This window comes from Mobula birostris, chromosome 31 (assembly GCF_030028105.1).
Source record: "Mobula birostris isolate sMobBir1 chromosome 31, sMobBir1.hap1, whole genome shotgun sequence".
Lineage (NCBI taxonomy): Eukaryota > Metazoa > Chordata > Chondrichthyes > Myliobatiformes > Myliobatidae > Mobula > Mobula birostris.
The window spans coordinates 37,970,545-37,987,782 of record NC_092400.1 but is presented as its reverse complement, the minus strand read 5'-3'; the positions used below and the strand labels follow the sequence as shown (position 1 = coordinate 37,987,782).

General features: G+C 47.3%; 1 protein-coding gene across 1 annotated transcript in view; it reads right to left on the bottom strand.

The window, feature by feature from the left end:
* Positions 1-17,238, bottom strand: part of LOC140190826 (seizure 6-like protein) — a 439,535-nt gene that overhangs the window by 177,711 nt on the left and 244,586 nt on the right. The window contains exon 2 of the mRNA XM_072247697.1: positions 1,310-2,080. Coding sequence (XP_072103798.1) covers positions 1,310-2,080 — 771 coding nt within the window. The remainder of the gene's footprint in view (positions 1-1,309; positions 2,081-17,238) is intronic.

Here is a 17,238-nt window from a genome sequence, read left to right as displayed (position 1 = left end):
AAATAACAAGCAGGATAGACAAAGGAGAATCAGCTAATGTTGTGTACTTGGATTTTCAGTCGGCCTTTGACAAGGTGCTGCTTGACAAACTAAGAGCCCATGGTATTACAGGAAAGATTCTAGCATGGATAAAACAGTGACTAATTGGCAGGAGGCAAAGAGTGGGAATAACGGGAGCCTTTTCTGACTGGCTGCTGCTGACCAGAGGTGTTTCACAGGGGTTTGTGTTGGGACCATTCTTTTTACAATACATGTCGATGATTTGGATGATGGAGTTGCTGGCTTTGTTGTAAAGTTTACAAACAATATGAAGATAAGTGAAGCGGCAGGTAGTTTCGAGGAAGTAGAGAGGCTACAGAAAGGCTTAGACAGATTTGGAGACTTGGCAAAGAAATGGAAGATGGAATAGTGTCAGGAAGTGTACATGCACTTCGGTAGAAAAAATGAAAAGGTTGACAATTTTATAAATGGAGAGAAAATACGAAAAACTGAGGTGCAAAGTGACTTGGGAGTTCTTGTGCAGGATTCCTTAAAGGCTGGTTGAGTCTGTGGTGAGGAAGGCAAATGCAATGTTTGCATTCTTTTGAAGAGGACTCAAATATAAAAGCAAGGATGTAATGTTGAAATTTTATAAAACATTGGTGAGGCCTCACTTGGAGTATTGTAAGCAGGTTTGGGCCCCTTATCTTAGAAAGGATGTGCTGAAACTGGAGAGGGTTCAAAGGAGGTTCATGAAAGTGATTCCAAGATTGAATGGCTTGTCATATGAAGAGCATGTGATGGCTCTGCGCCTGTATTCACTAGAATTCAGGAGAATGAGGGGGTGACCTCATTGAAACCTATCGAATGGTGAAAGCCTTGATGGAGTGGATGTGGAGAGGATGTTTCCTATGGTGGGACAGTCTAAGACCAGAGGACACAGAATAGAGGGATGTCCTCTTTGAACTGAGATGAGGAGGAATTTCTTTAGCCAGAGAGTCATAAATCTGTGGAATTCTTTACCACAGGCAGCTGTGGAGGGCAAGTCTTTATGTATATTTAAGGCAGAGGTTGATAGATTCTTGATAGGTCAGGGCATGAAGAGATATGGGGAGAAGGCAGGAGATTGGGGCTGAGAGGAAAATTGGATCAGCCATGATGAAATGGCAGAGCAGAGTCGATGGGCCAAATGGCCTAATTCTGCCCCTATATCTTATGGTCTTATGATGAGTCCACTGGGAATTACGATTGTGTTTTGCTTGCAATAGGCTCTATTGAAGGTCTTGTGCGCATGACCAAATCAAAGGTGCTATGTAAATGCTGGTGATACCTGTGGTCGGCAGGGAGGTTGTCACGGTGGTGGTGACGATCGTGCTGGTACTTGCTTCTGTGCTTCCCTCCATTGTCGACACCACTCCAGCCGCTTCAGAACTCTTCCCAGGAAGAGCCATGGCTGGAGTTGCTATCCGCTGGTCAGCGAGGGGAGTGGCTGTGTCCTCCAGTGGGACACCCTTGCCGGGGCCAGGGTTTGCCTGGATTCGAGGCTGAGTGCTGTCTGGCCTGGTTGGAACTGTAGTGTGGGGCCTGAGATGGGCAGCCACCTGGCTCTCGCCTGTCTGTGAAGTTGGCGCCGCTGATGAGGTGCGACTGGCTCTCTCTGTGACGGTTGGCAGGTCCCCCTCACTTCTTGGCCTCCCTTTCACTGCCTGAAGGGCCTCCGGGGAGGAACGAAGGGTCGGGTCAGGAGGGAGAACCTTCAGCGATGAAGGAGCTGGAACTCCCAGCTCGGCACCGAGCACTCCTGACGGCACGCCCCTGGTGCTCAGGTGCTTGCGGAAGACCTCCATCTGCCTCGGGGAAGGCAGCTGCCGCCTCTGCAGGAGGGGCTGCACTGTAAGTCCCCCAGGAATGGCAGAAGGAAGGAGCAGGGACAGGTGGCGCGGCTGGCTTTTCTTCTGCAGGCTGAGCTCAGGGGGTCTGTCGCTCACAGGGTCTGCGGGCTCCTGCTTTGCCTGACGCTCCTCAGCCTCCTGAGCTGGTCGATTGAGCTCCAGTGGGTGGGTCAAGGTGGTGGTGTCAAGGCCTTCCTGAAGACCAGCATCTGGGGAAAGGAAAACCAAAGAGAAACAGAGTCAAAATGAAGCATACCACCTCGTAACGAACAGATGAGTTAGGCAAATTTAGGAGGTTTCATCAAACAAGATTTTCACTGTACCTCTGCCTCACTGTACAATAAAGCCGAACTGGCACATTTACATGTTTCTCCTGTAATTTAACATTGAAATAAACTCATACACTGCAGTTAAATGCATCATAGCATTTATGTATAAAAATATTGGTATGTTTAGCCAGGGGTGGTGAATCTGTGGAATTTCATTGCTGTCTGTGCATGTGAAGGCCAAGTCTGAGTATATTTAAAGTGGTTGATATATTCTGGATTAGAAAGAGAGACAAAGTTTATAAGGGAAGTCAGGAGAATGGGATTGAAAGAGATAATACCTCAGCCATGATGGAATGGCAAAGCAGACTCGATGGGCCGAATGGTCCCACTTTACTCCTGTTTCATAAATTAGCAAGGTAGCAGATTTGAGATCCTGGGTGACATATCAGGTGATCCGTCCTGGGCCCACCACACAGATGCAATAACAAGGAAAGTGCATGCATTACTTCACTTTCTTAGAAAGTTTGTTTTGTCACTGAAAAGGCCTTGGCGAGTAGGATGAAGAAAAACCCCAAGGCATTCTACAAGTATGTGAAGAGCAAGTGGATAAAATGTGAGAGAATAGGACCAATCAAGTGTGACAGTGGAAAAGTGTGTCTGGAACTGGAGGAGATAGCAGAGGTTCTTAATGAACACTTTGCTTCAGTATTCACTATGGAGAAGGATCTTGGCGATTGTAGGGATGACTTACAGTGGATTGAAAAGCTTGAGCATGTAGATATTAAGAAAGAGGATGTGCTGGAGCTTTTGGAAAGCATCAAGTTGGATAAGTCACTGGGACCGGACGGAGTGTATCCCAGGCTACTGTGGGAAGTAAGGGAGGAGATTACTGAGTGTCTGACAATGATCTTTGCATCATCAATGAGGACGGGAGAGGTTCTGGAGGATTGGAGGGTTGCAGATGTTGTTCCATTATTCAAGAAAGGGAGTAGAGATAGCCCAGGAAGTTATAGACCAGTGAGTCTTACTTCAGTGGTTGGTAAGTTGATGGAGAAGATCCTGAGAGGCAGGATTTATGAACATTTGGGAGGCATAATATGACTAGGAATAGTCAGCATGGCTTTGTGAAAGGCAGGTCATGCCTTACAAGCCTGATTGAATTTTTTGAGGATGTGGCTGAACATATTGATGAAGGCAGAACAGTAGATGTAGTGTGTATGGATTTCAGCAAGGCATTTGATAAGGTACCCCATGCAAGGCTTATTGAGAAAGTAAGGATGCCAAGGGGACATTGCTTTGTGGATCCAGAACTGGCTTGCCCACAGAAGGCAAAGGGTGCTTGTAGACGGTCATATTCTGCATGGAGTTCGGTCACCAGTGGTGTGCCTCTGTTCTGGGACCCCTGCTCTTTGTGATTTTTATAAATGGCCTGGATGAGGAAGTGGAGGGATGGGTTAGTAAGTTTGCTGATGACACAAAGATTGGGGGTGTTGTGGATAGTGTGGAGGGCTGTCAGAGGTTACAGCGGGACATTGATAGGATGCAAAACTGGGCTGAGAAGTGGCAGATGGAGTTCACCCAGATACAGTAAGTGTGAGGTGGTTCATTTTGGTAGGTCAAATATGATGGCAGAATATAGTATTAATGGTAAGACTCCTGGCAGTGTAGAGGATCAGAGGGATCTTGGGGTCTGAGTCCATAGGACACTCAAAGCTGCTGCGCAGGTTGACTCTGTGGTTAAGAAGGTATACGGTGCATTGGCCTTCATGAATCATGGGATTGAGGTTAGGAGCCGAGAGGTAATGTTGCAGCTATATAGGGCCCTGGTCAGACCCCACTTGGAGTACTGTGCTCAGTTACTATAGGAAGGATGTAGAAAACATAAAAATTGTGCAGAGGAGATTTACAAGGATGTTGCCTGGATTGGGGAGCATGCCTTATGAGAATAGGTTGAATGAACTCGGTCTTTTTTCCTTGGAGCGACGGAGGATGAGAGGTGACTTGATAGAGGTGTATAAGATGAGGAGAGGCATTGATCATGTGGATAGTCAGAGGCTTTTTCCCAGGGCTGAAATGGATAGCATGAGAGGGCACAGTTTTAAGGTTCTTTGGAAGTAGGTACAGGGGAAATGTCAGAGGTAACTTTTTTTTTGCTCAGAGTGGTGAGTGCGTGGAATGGGCTGCCGGCGACAGTGGTGGAGGCGGATACGATAAGGTCTTTTAAGAGACTCCTGGACAGGTACGTGGAGCTCAGAAAAATAGAGGGCTATGGGTAACCATAGGTCATTTTTAAGGTAAGGACATGTTCGGCACAGCTTTATGGGCCGAAGGGCCTGTGTTGTGCTGTAGGTTTTCTGTGTTTCTATGAACGCTCTACCAAACTCCTGTGGATGTACTGTTGAAAAGTGTCCTGACTGGCTGCATTATGGCTTGTTATGGCAATTCAAATGCGCAGGAGCATATGAAACTGCAGAAAATAGTGGACTTGGACCAAACTATCACCAGCATATCCCTCCCCACCACTGGTAGTGTCCCCCACGCAATACATCACGGGCACACCCCGCCCACCATCAGCAGTATCTGCTGGAGGCAGTGTCTCAAGAAGGCAACGTCCATCATCAAAGATCCTTACCACCCGGACCATGCCATCTTCTTGCAGTTACCATCAGGCAAGAGTTACAGAAGCTGGAAGTCTCTCCCTGCCAGGTTCAGGAACAGGTACCTCCCTTCAACCATTCATTTCCTGAACCAACCTGCCCTACCCTAATCACTACCTCACTATGGCCACTTTGATCATATTGTACGAAAGTGTGCCTTTGCTGGTACCTGGGCATACATGTGCTCGTGAATATGACAATCATTCGATGGACAATAACTTGACAATTACTCGATCGGACAATAACATGACTTTAACTTTGAATGCACAATGCGTCACAGGTGCCATGGTAGCGTTGCAATTAGTGCAACGCTGTTACAACTTGGGGGGTTGGAGTTCAGAGCTGAATTCCAACGCCGTCTGTAAGGATTTGTGTATTTCTCCCCGTGACCATGTGGGTTTCCTCCGGGTGCTCCGGTTTCCTCTCCCATTCCAAAGATGTATCAGTTAGTAGGCTGATTGGCCATTGTGAATTGTCCTGTGATTAGGCTCAGATTAGGTGCGTTGCTGGGCGGAGCCACCTCATTCACAGGTATTCGTGTATGGTTGATTGACAATTAAACCTCAAATTGAACTTGCCAGTTCTGTAGCCACTCAAAGCCTTCATCTGATTTTATTCGTATGTAAAGGCAACGTGTAAAGGCCAGACCATCACACCAGACTTTAAAATAATGAGAGGGGCTTTCATTGAAGCCTATTGAATATTGAAAGGCCTCAGCTGAGTGGACATGGAGGGGCTGTTTCCTATAGTGGGGACTCTAGGAGCAGAGGGCACAGCCTCACAGGACAAGGATGTCTGGTTAGAACAGGGATGAGGAAGAATTTCTCCAGCCAGAGGGTGGTCAATCTGTGGAATTCATTGTCACATTCTGCTGTGGGGGCAAAGTCATTGAGTGTGTTTGAAGTGGAGGTTAATAGTTTTGAATTAGTCTGGGTGTCAAAGGTTATGGGCATAAGGCAGGAGAATGGGGTTGAGAGGGATAGAAAATCAGCCATGATGGAATGGAAAAGCAGACGATGGGCCAAATGGTCCAGTTATGCTCCTATGTCTTATGGTCTCTGAGTCATATGATCACAGCTGACAGGTTAAGTTAAGGTTAGAGTTCATTAATATTTTTAGCCATTCTCTCCAAGTCATGTTGAATCCTTTCATGGGAAAGTGGTAACAACCAGCGAGAGACAGTCATACCTCTGTCACCGGGCAGGAATTTTCCATAGACAATCATAACTCTGCACACCAGGCAGGAATTTTCCACAGACAATCATAACTCTGCACACCAGGCAGGAATTTTCCACAGACAGTCATAACTGTGCACACCAGGCAGGAATTTTCCACAGACAGTCACTGCATGCCTGCAGTCTACAATTGCTATCATCAGGCTGCAGTCGATCACAATAAGAGAGAAATTAGTAGCAGTCTGCACCAGTTCAGTGAATGTTAATTTAATTTCCCATGATAGTTGTCTAAATACATCTGGAGCAGGAGGAGGTGTGGGTCCAAATTCAGTACCAGAGTATTATCTAGGCACATGACCATGAGAAATGGCAGAAGAAGGCCATCCACTCCTGTAAGGGTGCTCATTATTAATCAGAATCATGTTTACCATGTGCTCCGGACTATTAATCGTGACTAACTTAGACAAATCTCTTCCCTTGAGTAAGGGAAGTCTGTGGTCTATGCGCTGGGAGAGCCATGTAATTGCCCTATATTTGCTGTGACAGATGATTGTTCACCTCAATCCTACATTGCTGCACTCATCAGAGAGTCATACAGCACACAAACGTGCCTTTCAGCCCATTTGCTCCATGCTAATCCGCATGCCCCATTTGCCCTTATCTCACCATGTGTCTCTAAATTTGCCCTTTTGTGTGGCACAGTAGTGCAGCTGTTAGTGGAATGTTATTACAGCGTCAATGACCTGGGTTTTATTATGTTACTCTTTTTTGGAACTGTGTGGGTTTCCTCTGGGTGCTCCAGTTTCATCCCACGGACCAAAGACAAACATGTTCATAGGTTAATGGGTGTAATTGGATGTTATGGACACATTGGGAGGTTAATGGGTATAATTGCGTGTTATGGGCATGTTGGGAGGTTAATGGGTGTAACTGGGTGTTATGGGCATGTTGGGAGGTTAATGAGTGTAATTGGGTGTTGTGGTCACATTGGGAGGTTAATGGATGTAACTGGGTCTTGTGGGCATGTTACGAGGTTAATGGGTGTAATTGGGTGCTGTGGACACGTTGAGAGTTTAATGGGTGTAATTGGGTGCTGTGGACACATTGGGAGGTTAATGGGTGTAATTGGGTGTTGTGGACATGTTGAGAGGTTAACGGGTGCAATTGGGTGTTGTGGACACGTTGGGAGGTTAATGGGTGTAATTGGGTGTTGTGGACACATTCGGAGGTTAATGGGTGTCATTGAGTGTTGTGACTGAGACAGCTACACTGACACACATGTTCTATATTGGGACAGTTCTGGAAGTCAGTTTTTTCGACAATTTCTAAAGCACTTAAAATTAATTTACAACCTAACAAATTAACTGTGCTTTTTGGAATAATTCCTCAAAATATCCATGGTATCTCTGTGTCTGACTAACATGTTATTGCATTTGTTACATTGATAGCTAGGAGGGCCATTTTGTTGAAGTGGAAGGATACATCAGCTCCCACTTTGTCACAACGGTTCTCTCAAGTGACGCTATGTCTTACTTTGGAGAAAATTAGAAGTCGAACCTTTGAACTTTTACTTGAGTTTGAGAAAAGATGGGGTTATTATCTCGTTAACATTTGCTCGTTATTATCATTTGAGTTAATTGATAGATTTCCTCCACAATCTAATTGTAAATTTTTGGTATGTTTTTTTCTTGCTGGCGGTTTGATGTTTATCTTCTGAAGCTTCCTGTATGAAGCTTGGCTCCGGGGTTGTACACCGAATGGGGTGTTTTTTTCCCCCACTTTTCCTGCTTAGTAAAAGTAGGGTTTTTTTTACTACGTATCACCAAAATATTTCAATCTTTAAAATAATGTTTTTTTTCCTTGAGATATTGTAAGTGTTGATGTACTCGTGTTAGTTTTTGAATAATATAGTAATAATAAAAAGATTTGAAAAGAAAGAAAGAGTGTTGTGGACATGTTGGGAAGTTAATGGGTGTAACTGGGTGTTGTGGACACGTTGGGACGTTAATGGGTGTAACTGGGTGTTGTGGACACGTTGGGAGGTTAATGGGTGTAATTGGGTGTTGTGGACACGAGAGGTTAATGGGTGTAACTGGGTGTTGTGGACACGTTGAGAGGTTAATGGGTGTAATTGGGTGTTGTGGACACGAGAGGTTAATGGGTGTAACTGGGTGTTGTGGACACGTTGGGAGGTTAATGGGTGTAACTGGGTGTTGTGGACACATAGAGAGGTTAATAGGTGTAACTGGGTGTTGTGGACACGTTGGGAGGTTAATGGGTGTAACTGGGTGTTGTGGACACGTTGGGAGGTTAATGGGTGTAATTGGGTGTTGTGGACACGTTGGGAGGTTAATGGGTGTAATTGGGTGTTGTGGACACGTTGGGAGGTTAATGGGTGTAATTGGGTGTTGTGGACACGTTGGGAGGTTAATGGGTGTAACTGGGTGTTGTGGACACATAGAGAGGTTAATGGGTGTAACTGGGTGTTGTGGACACGTTGGGAGGTTAATGGATGTAATTGGGTGTTGTGGACACGAGAGGTTAATGGGTGTAACTGGGTGTTGTGGACACATTGGGAGGTTAATGGATGTAATTGGGTGTTGTGGACACGAGAGGTTAATGGGTGTAACTGGGTGTTGTGGACACGTTGGGAGGTTAATGGGTGTAATTGGGTGTTGCGGACACGTTGGGAGGTTAATAGATGTAATTGGGTGTTGTGGACACGAGAGGTTAATGGGTGTAACTGGGTGTTGTGGACACGTTGGGAGGTTAATGGGTGTAATTGGGTGTTGCGGACACGTTGGGAGGTTAATGGGTGTAATTGGCTGTTGTGGACACGTTGGGAGGTTAATGGGTGTAATTGGGTTTTGTGGACACATAGAGAGGTTAATGGGTGTAATTGGGTGTTGTGGACACGTTGGGAGGTTAATGGATGTAACTGGGTGTTGTGGACACATAGAGAGGTTAATGGGTGTAACTGGGTGTTGTGGACACGTTGGGAGGTTAATGGGTGTAACTGGGTGTTGTGGACACGTTGGGAGGTTAATGGGTGTAATTGGGTGTTGTGGACACGTTGGGAGGTTAATGGGTGTAATTGGGTGTTGTGGACACGTTGGGAGGTTAATGGGTGTAATTGGGTGTTATGGACACGTTGGGAGGTTAATGGGTGTAACTGGGTGTTGTGGACACGAGAGGTTAATGGGTGTAACTGGGTGTTGTGGACACGTTGGGAGGTTAATGGGTGTAATTGGGTGTTGTGGACACGTTGGGAGGTTAATGGGTGTAATTGGGTGTTGTGGACATGTTGGGAGGTTAATGGGTGTAACTGGGTGTTGTGGACACATTGGGAGGTTAATGGATGTAACTGGGTGGTGTGGACACATAGAGAGGTTAATGGGTGTAACTGGGTGTTGCGGACACGTTGGGAGGTTAATGGGTGTAACTGGGTGTTGTGGACACGAGAGGTTAATGGGTGTAACTGGGTGTTGTGGACACGTTGGGAGGTTAATGGATGTAATTGGGTGTTGTGGACACATAGAGAGGTTAATGGGTGTAACTGGGTGTTGCGGACACGTTGGGAGGTTAATGGGTGTAACTGGGTGTTGTGGACACGAGAGGTTAATGGGTGTAACTGGGTGTTGTGGACACGTTGGGAGGTTAATGGATGTAATTGGGTGTTGTGGACACGAGAGGTTAATGGGTGTAACTGGGTGTTGTGGACACGTTGGGAGGTTAATGGATGTAATTGGGTGTTGTGGACACGAGAGGTTAATGGGTGTAACTGGGTGTTGTGGACACGTTGGGAGGTTAATGGGTGTAATTGGGTGTTGCGGACACGTTGGGAGGTTAATGGATGTAATTGGGTGTTGTGGACACGTTGGGAGGTTAATGGGTGTAACTGGGTGTTGTGGACACGTTGGGAGGTTAATGGGTGTAATTGGGTGTTGTGGACACGAGAGGTTAATGGGTGTAACTGGGTGTTGTGGACACGTTGGGAGGTTAATGGGTGTAATTGGGTGTTGTGGACACGAGAGGTTAATGGGTGTAACTGGGTGTTGTGGACACGTTGGGAGGTTAATGGGTGTAACTGGGTGTTGTGGACACGTTGGGAGATTAATGGGTGTAACTGGGTGTTGTGGACACGTTGGGAGGCTAATGGGTGTAATTGGGTGTTGTGGACACGTTGGGAGGTTAATGGGTGTAACTGGGTGTTGTGGACACGAGAGGTTAATGGGTGTAACTGGGTGTTGTGGACACGTTGGGAGGTTAATGGATGTAATTGGGTGTTGTGGACACGAGAGGTTAATGGGTGTAACTGGGTGTTGTGGACACGTTGGGAGGTTAATGGGTGTAACTGGGTGTTGTGGACACGTTGGGAGGTTAATGGATGTAATTGGGTGTTGTGGACACGAGAGGTTAATGGGTGTAACTGGGTGTTGTGGACACGTTGGGAGGTTAATGGGTGTAACTGGGTGTTGTGGACACGTTGGGAGGTTAATGGGTGTAACTGGGTGTTGTGGACACGTTGGGAGGTTAATGGATGTAATTGGGTGTTGTGGACACGAGAGGTTAATGGGTGTAACTGGGTGTTGTGGACACGTTGGGAGGTTAATGGGTGTAACTGGGTGTTGTGGACACGTTGGGAGGTTAATGGGTGTAATTGGGTGTTGTGGACACGTTGGGAGGTTAATGGGTGTAATTGGCTGTTGTGGACACGTTGGGAGGTTAATGGGTGTAACTGGGTGTTGTGGACACATAGAGAGGTTAATGGGTGTAACTGGGTGTTGTGGACACGTTGGGAGGTTAATGGGTGTAACTGGGTGTTGTGGACACGAGAGGTTAATGGGTGTAACTGGGTGTTGTGGACACGTTGGGAGGTTAATGGGTGTAATTGGGTGTTGTGGACACGTTGGGAGGTTAATGGGTGTAACTGGGTGTTGTGGACACGTTGGGAGGTTAATGGGTGTAACTGGGTGTTGCGGACACGTTGGGAGGTTAATGGGTGTAACTGGGTGTTGTGGACACGAGAGGTTAATGGGTGTAACTGGGTGTTGTGGACACGTTGGGAGGTTAATGGATGTAATTGGGTGTTGTGGACACGAGAGGTTAATGGGTGTAACTGGGTGTTGTGGACACGTTGGGAGGTTAATGGGTGTAACTGGGTGTTGTGGACACGTTGGGAGGTTAATGGGTGTAACTGGGTGTTGTGGACACGTTGGGAGGTTAATGGGTGTAATTGGGTGTTGCGGACACGTTGGGAGGTTAATAGATGTAATTGGGTGTTGTGGACACGAGAGGTTAATGGGTGTAACTGGGTGTTGTGGACACGTTGGGAGGTTAATGGGTGTAATTGGGTGTTGCGGACACGTTGGGAGGTTAATGGGTGTAATTGGCTGTTGTGGACACGTTGGGAGGTTAATGGGTGTAATTGGGTTTTGTGGACACATAGAGAGGTTAATGGGTGTAATTGGGTGTTGTGGACACGTTGTGAGGTTAATGGATGTAACTGGGTGTTGTGGACACATAGAGAGGTTAATGGGTGTAACTGGGTGTTGTGGACACGTTGGGAGGTTAATGGGTGTAACTGGGTGTTGTGGACACGTTGGGAGGTTAATGGGTGTAATTGGGTGTTGTGGACACGTTGGGAGGTTAATGGGTGTAATTGGGTGTTGTGGACACGTTGGGAGGTTAATGGGTGTAACTGGGTGTTGTGGACACGAGAGGTTAATGGGTGTAACTGGGTGTTGTGGACACGTTGGGAGGTTAATGGGTGTAATTGGGTGTTGTGGACACGTTGGGAGGTTAATGGGTGTAATTGGGTGTTGTGGAAATGTTGGGAGGTTAATGGGTGTAACTGGGTGTTGTGGACACATTGGGAGGTTAATGGGTGTAACTGGGTGTTGTGGACACGTTGGGAGGTTAATGGATGTAATTGGGTGTTGTGGACACATAGAGAGGTTAATGGGTGTAACTGGGTGTTGCGGACACGTTGGGAGGTTAATGGGTGTAACTGGGTGTTGTGGACACGAGAGGTTAATGGGTGTAACTGGGTGTTGTGGACACGTTGGGAGGTTAATGGATGTAATTGGGTGTTGTGGACACGAGAGGTTAATGGGTGTAACTGGGTGTTGTGGACACGTTGGGAGGTTAATGGATGTAATTGGGTGTTGTGGACACGAGAGGTTAATGGGTGTAACTGGGTGTTGTGGACACGTTGGGAGGTTAATGGGTGTAATTGGGTGTTGTGGATACGAGAGGTTAATGGGTGTAACTGGGTGTTGTGGACACGTTGGGAGGTTAATGGGTGTAATTGGGTGTTGTGGACACGAGAGGTTAATGGGTGTAACTGGGTGTTGTGGACACGTTGGGAGGTTAATGGGTGTAACTGGGTGTTGTGGACACATTGGGAGATTAATGGGTGTAACTGGGTGTTGTGGACACGTTGGGAGGCTAATGGGTGTAATTGGGTGTTGTGGACACGTTGGGAGGTTAATGGGTGTAACTGGGTGTTGTGGACACGAGAGGTTAATGGGTGTAACTGGTTGTTGTGGACACGTTGGGAGGTTAATGGATGTAATTGGGTGTTGTGGACACGAGAGGTTAATGGGTGTAACTGGGTGTTGTGGACACGTTGGGAGGTTAATGGGTGTAACTGGGTGTTGTGGACACGTTGGGAGGTTAATGGATGTAATTGGGTGTTGTGGACACGAGAGGTTAATGGGTGTAACTGGGTGTTGTGGACACGTTGGGAGGTTAATGGGTGTAACTGGGTGTTGTGGACATGTTGGGAGGTTAATGGGTGTAACTGGGTGTTGTGGACACGTTGGGAGGTTAATGGATGTAATTGGGTGTTGTGGACACGAGAGGTTAATGGGTGTAACTGGGTGTTGTGGACACGTTGGGAGGTTAATGGGTGTAACTGGGTGTTGTGGACACGTTGGGAGGTTAATGGGTGTAATTGGGTGTTGTGGACACGTTGGGAGGTTAATGGGTGTAATTGGGTGTTGTGGACACGTTGGGAGGTTAATGGGTGTAATTGGGTGTTGTGGACACGTTGGGAGGTTAATGGGTGTAACTGGGTGTTGTGGACACATAGAGAGGTTAATGGGTGTAACTGGGTGTTGTGGACACGTTGGGAGGTTAATGGGTGTAACTGGGTGTTGTGGACACGGGAGGTTAATGGGTGTAACTGGGTGTTGTGGACACGTTGGGAGGTTAATGGATGTAATTGGGTGTTGTGGACACGAGAGGTTAATGGGTGTAACTGGGTGTTGAGGACACGTTGGGAGGTTAATGGATGTATTTGGGTGTTGTGGACACGAGAGGTTAATGGGTGTAACTGGGTGTTGTGGACACGTTGGGAGGTTAATGGGTGTAATTGGGTGTTGTGGACACGTTGGGAGGTTAATGGGTGTAATTGGGTGTTGTGGACATGTTGGGAGGTTAATGGGTGTAACTGGGTGTTGTGGACACATTGGGAGGTTAATGGATGTAACTGGGTGTTGTGGAAACATAGAGAGGTTAATGGGTGTAACTGGGTGTTGTGGACACATTGGGAGGTTAATGGGTGTAACTGGGTGTTGTGGACACGTTGGGAGGTTAATGGGTGTAACTGGGTGTTGTGGACACGTTGGGAGGTTAATGGGTGTAATTGGGTGTTGTGGACACGTTGGGAGGTTAATGGGTGTAATTGGGTGTTGTGGACACGTTGGGAGGTTAATGGGTGTAATTGGGTGTTGTGGACACGTTGGGAGGTTAATGGGTGTAACTGGGTGTTGTGGACACATAGAGAGGTTAATGGGTGTAACTGGGTGTTGCGGACACGTTGGGAGGTTAATGGGTGTAACTGGGTGTTGTGGACACGGGAGGTTAATGGGTGTAACTGGGTGTTGTGGACACGTTGGGAGGTTAATGGATGTAATTGGGTGCTGTGGACACGAGAGGTTAATGGGTGTAACTGGGTGTTGTGGACACGTTGGGAGGTTAATGGATGTAATTGGGTGTTGTGGACACGAGAGGTTAATGGGTGTAACTGGGTGTTGTGGACACGTTGGGAGGTTAATGGGTGTAATTGGGTGTTGTGGACACGTTGGGAGGTTAATGGATGTAATTGGGTGTTGTGGACATGTTGGGAGGTTAATGGGTGTAACTGGGTGTTGTGGACACTTTGGGAGGTTAATGGATGTAACTGGGTGTTGTGGAAACACAGAGAGGTTAATGGGTGTAACTGGGTGTTGTGGACACGTTGGGAGGTTAATGGGTGTAATTGGGTGTTGTGGACACGTTGGGAGGTTAATGGGTGTAATTGGGTGTTGTGGACATGTTGGGAGGTTAATGGGTGTAACTGGGTGTTGTGGACACATTGGGAGGTTAATGGATGTAACTGGGTGTTGTGGACACATAGAGAGGTTAATGGGTGTAACTGGGTGTTGTGGACACGTTGGGAGGTTAATGGGTGTAACTGGGTGTTGCGGACACGTTGGGAGGTTAATGGGTGTAACTGGGTGTTGTGGACACGAGAGGTTAATGGGTGTAACTGGGTGTTGTGGACACGTTGGGAGGTTAATGGATGTAATTGGGTGTTGTGGACACGAGAGGTTAATGGGTGTAACTGGGTGTTGTGGACACGTTGGGAGGTTAATGGATGTAATTGGGTGTTGTGGACACGAGAGGTTAATGGGTGTAACTGGGTGTTGTGGACACGTTGGGAGGTTAATGGGTGTAATTGGGTGTTGTGGATACGAGAGGTTAATGGGTGTAACTGGGTGTTGTGGACACGTTGGGAGGTTAATGGGTGTAATTGGGTGTTGTGGACACGAGAGGTTAATGGGTGTAACTGGGTGTTGTGGACACGTTGGGAGGTTAATGGGTGTAACTGGGTGTTGTGGACACATTGGGAGATTAATGGGTGTAACTGGGTGTTGTGGACACGTTGGGAGGCTAATGGGTGTAATTGGGTGTTGTGGACACGTTGGGAGGTTAATGGGTGTAACTGGGTGTTGTGGACACGAGAGGTTAATGGGTGTAACTGGTTGTTGTGGACACGTTGGGAGGTTAATGGATGTAATTGGGTGTTGTGGACACGAGAGGTTAATGGGTGTAACTGGGTGTTGTGGACACGTTGGGAGGTTAATGGGTGTAACTGGGTGTTGTGGACACGTTGGGAGGTTAATGGATGTAATTGGGTGTTGTGGACACGAGAGGTTAATGGGTGTAACTGGGTGTTGTGGACACGTTGGGAGGTTAATGGGTGTAACTGGGTGTTGTGGACACGTTGGGAGGTTAATGGGTGTAACTGGGTGTTGTGGACACGTTGGGAGGTTAATGGATGTAATTGGGTGTTGTGGACACGAGAGGTTAATGGGTGTAACTGGGTGTTGTGGACACGTTGGGAGGTTAATGGGTGTAACTGGGTGTTGTGGACACGTTGGGAGGTTAATGGGTGTAATTGGGTGTTGTGGACACGTTGGGAGGTTAATGGGTGTAATTGGGTGTTGTGGACACGTTGGGAGGTTAATGGGTGTAATTGGGTGTTGTGGACACGTTGGGAGGTTAATGGGTGTAACTGGGTGTTGTGGACACATAGAGAGGTTAATGGGTGTAACTGGGTGTTGTGGACACGTTGGGAGGTTAATGGGTGTAACTGGGTGTTGTGGACACGGGAGGTTAATGGGTGTAACTGGGTGTTGTGGACACGTTGGGAGGTTAATGGATGTAATTGGGTGTTGTGGACACGAGAGGTTAATGGGTGTAACTGGGTGTTGAGGACACGTTGGGAGGTTAATGGATGTATTTGGGTGTTGTGGACACGAGAGGTTAATGGGTGTAACTGGGTGTTGTGGACACGTTGGGAGGTTAATGGGTGTAATTGGGTGTTGTGGACACGTTGGGAGGTTAATGGGTGTAATTGGGTGTTGTGGACATGTTGGGAGGTTAATGGGTGTAACTGGGTGTTGTGGACACATTGGGAGGTTAATGGATGTAACTGGGTGTTGTGGAAACATAGAGAGGTTAATGGGTGTAACTGGGTGTTGTGGACACATTGGGAGGTTAATGGGTGTAACTGGGTGTTGTGGACACGTTGGGAGGTTAATGGGTGTAACTGGGTGTTGTGGACACGTTGGGAGGTTAATGGGTGTAATTGGGTGTTGTGGACACGTTGGGAGGTTAATGGGTGTAATTGGGTGTTGTGGACACGTTGGGAGGTTAATGGGTGTAATTGGGTGTTGTGGACACGTTGGGAGGTTAATGGGTGTAACTGGGTGTTGTGGACACATAGAGAGGTTAATGGGTGTAACTGGGTGTTGCAGACACGTTGGGAGGTTAATGGGTGTAACTGGGTGTTGTGGACACGGGAGGTTAATGGGTGTAACTGGGTGTTGTGGACACGTTGGGAGGTTAATGGATGTAATTGGGTGCTGTGGACACGAGAGGTTAATGGGTGTAACTGGGTGTTGTGGACACGTTGGGAGGTTAATGGATGTAATTGGGTGTTGTGGACACGAGAGGTTAATGGGTGTAACTGGGTGTTGTGGACACGTTGGGAGGTTAATGGGTGTAATTGGGTGTTGTGGACACGTTGGGAGGTTAATGGATGTAATTGGGTGTTGTGGACATGTTGGGAGGTTAATGGGTGTAACTGGGTGTTGTGGACACTTTGGGAGGTTAATGGATGTAACTGGGTGTTGTGGAAACACAGAGAGGTTAATGGGTGTAACTGGGTGTTGTGGACACGTTGGGAGGTTAATGGGTGTAATTGGGTGTTGTGGACACGTTGGGAGGTTAATGGGTGTAATTGGGTGTTGTGGACATGTTGGGAGGTTAATGGGTGTAACTGGGTGTTGTGGACACATTGGGAGGTTAATGGATGTAACTGGGTGTTGTGGACACATAGAGAGGTTAATGGGTGTAACTGGGTGTTGTGGACACGTTGGGAGGTTAATGGGTGTAACTGGGTGTTGCGGACACGTTGGGAGGTTAATGGGTGTAACTGGGTGTTGTGGACACGAGAGGTTAATGGGTGTAACTGGGTGTTGTGGACACTTTGGGAGGTTAATGGATGTAATTGTGTGTTGTGGACACGAGAGGTTAATGGGTGTAACTGGGTGTTGTGGACACGTTGGGAGGTTAATGGATGTAATTGGGTGTTGTGGACACGAGAGGTTAATGGGTGTAACTGGGTGTTGTGGACACGTTGGGAGGTTAATGGGTGTAATTGGGTGTTGCGGACACGTTGGGAGGTTAATGGATGTAATTGGGTGTTGTG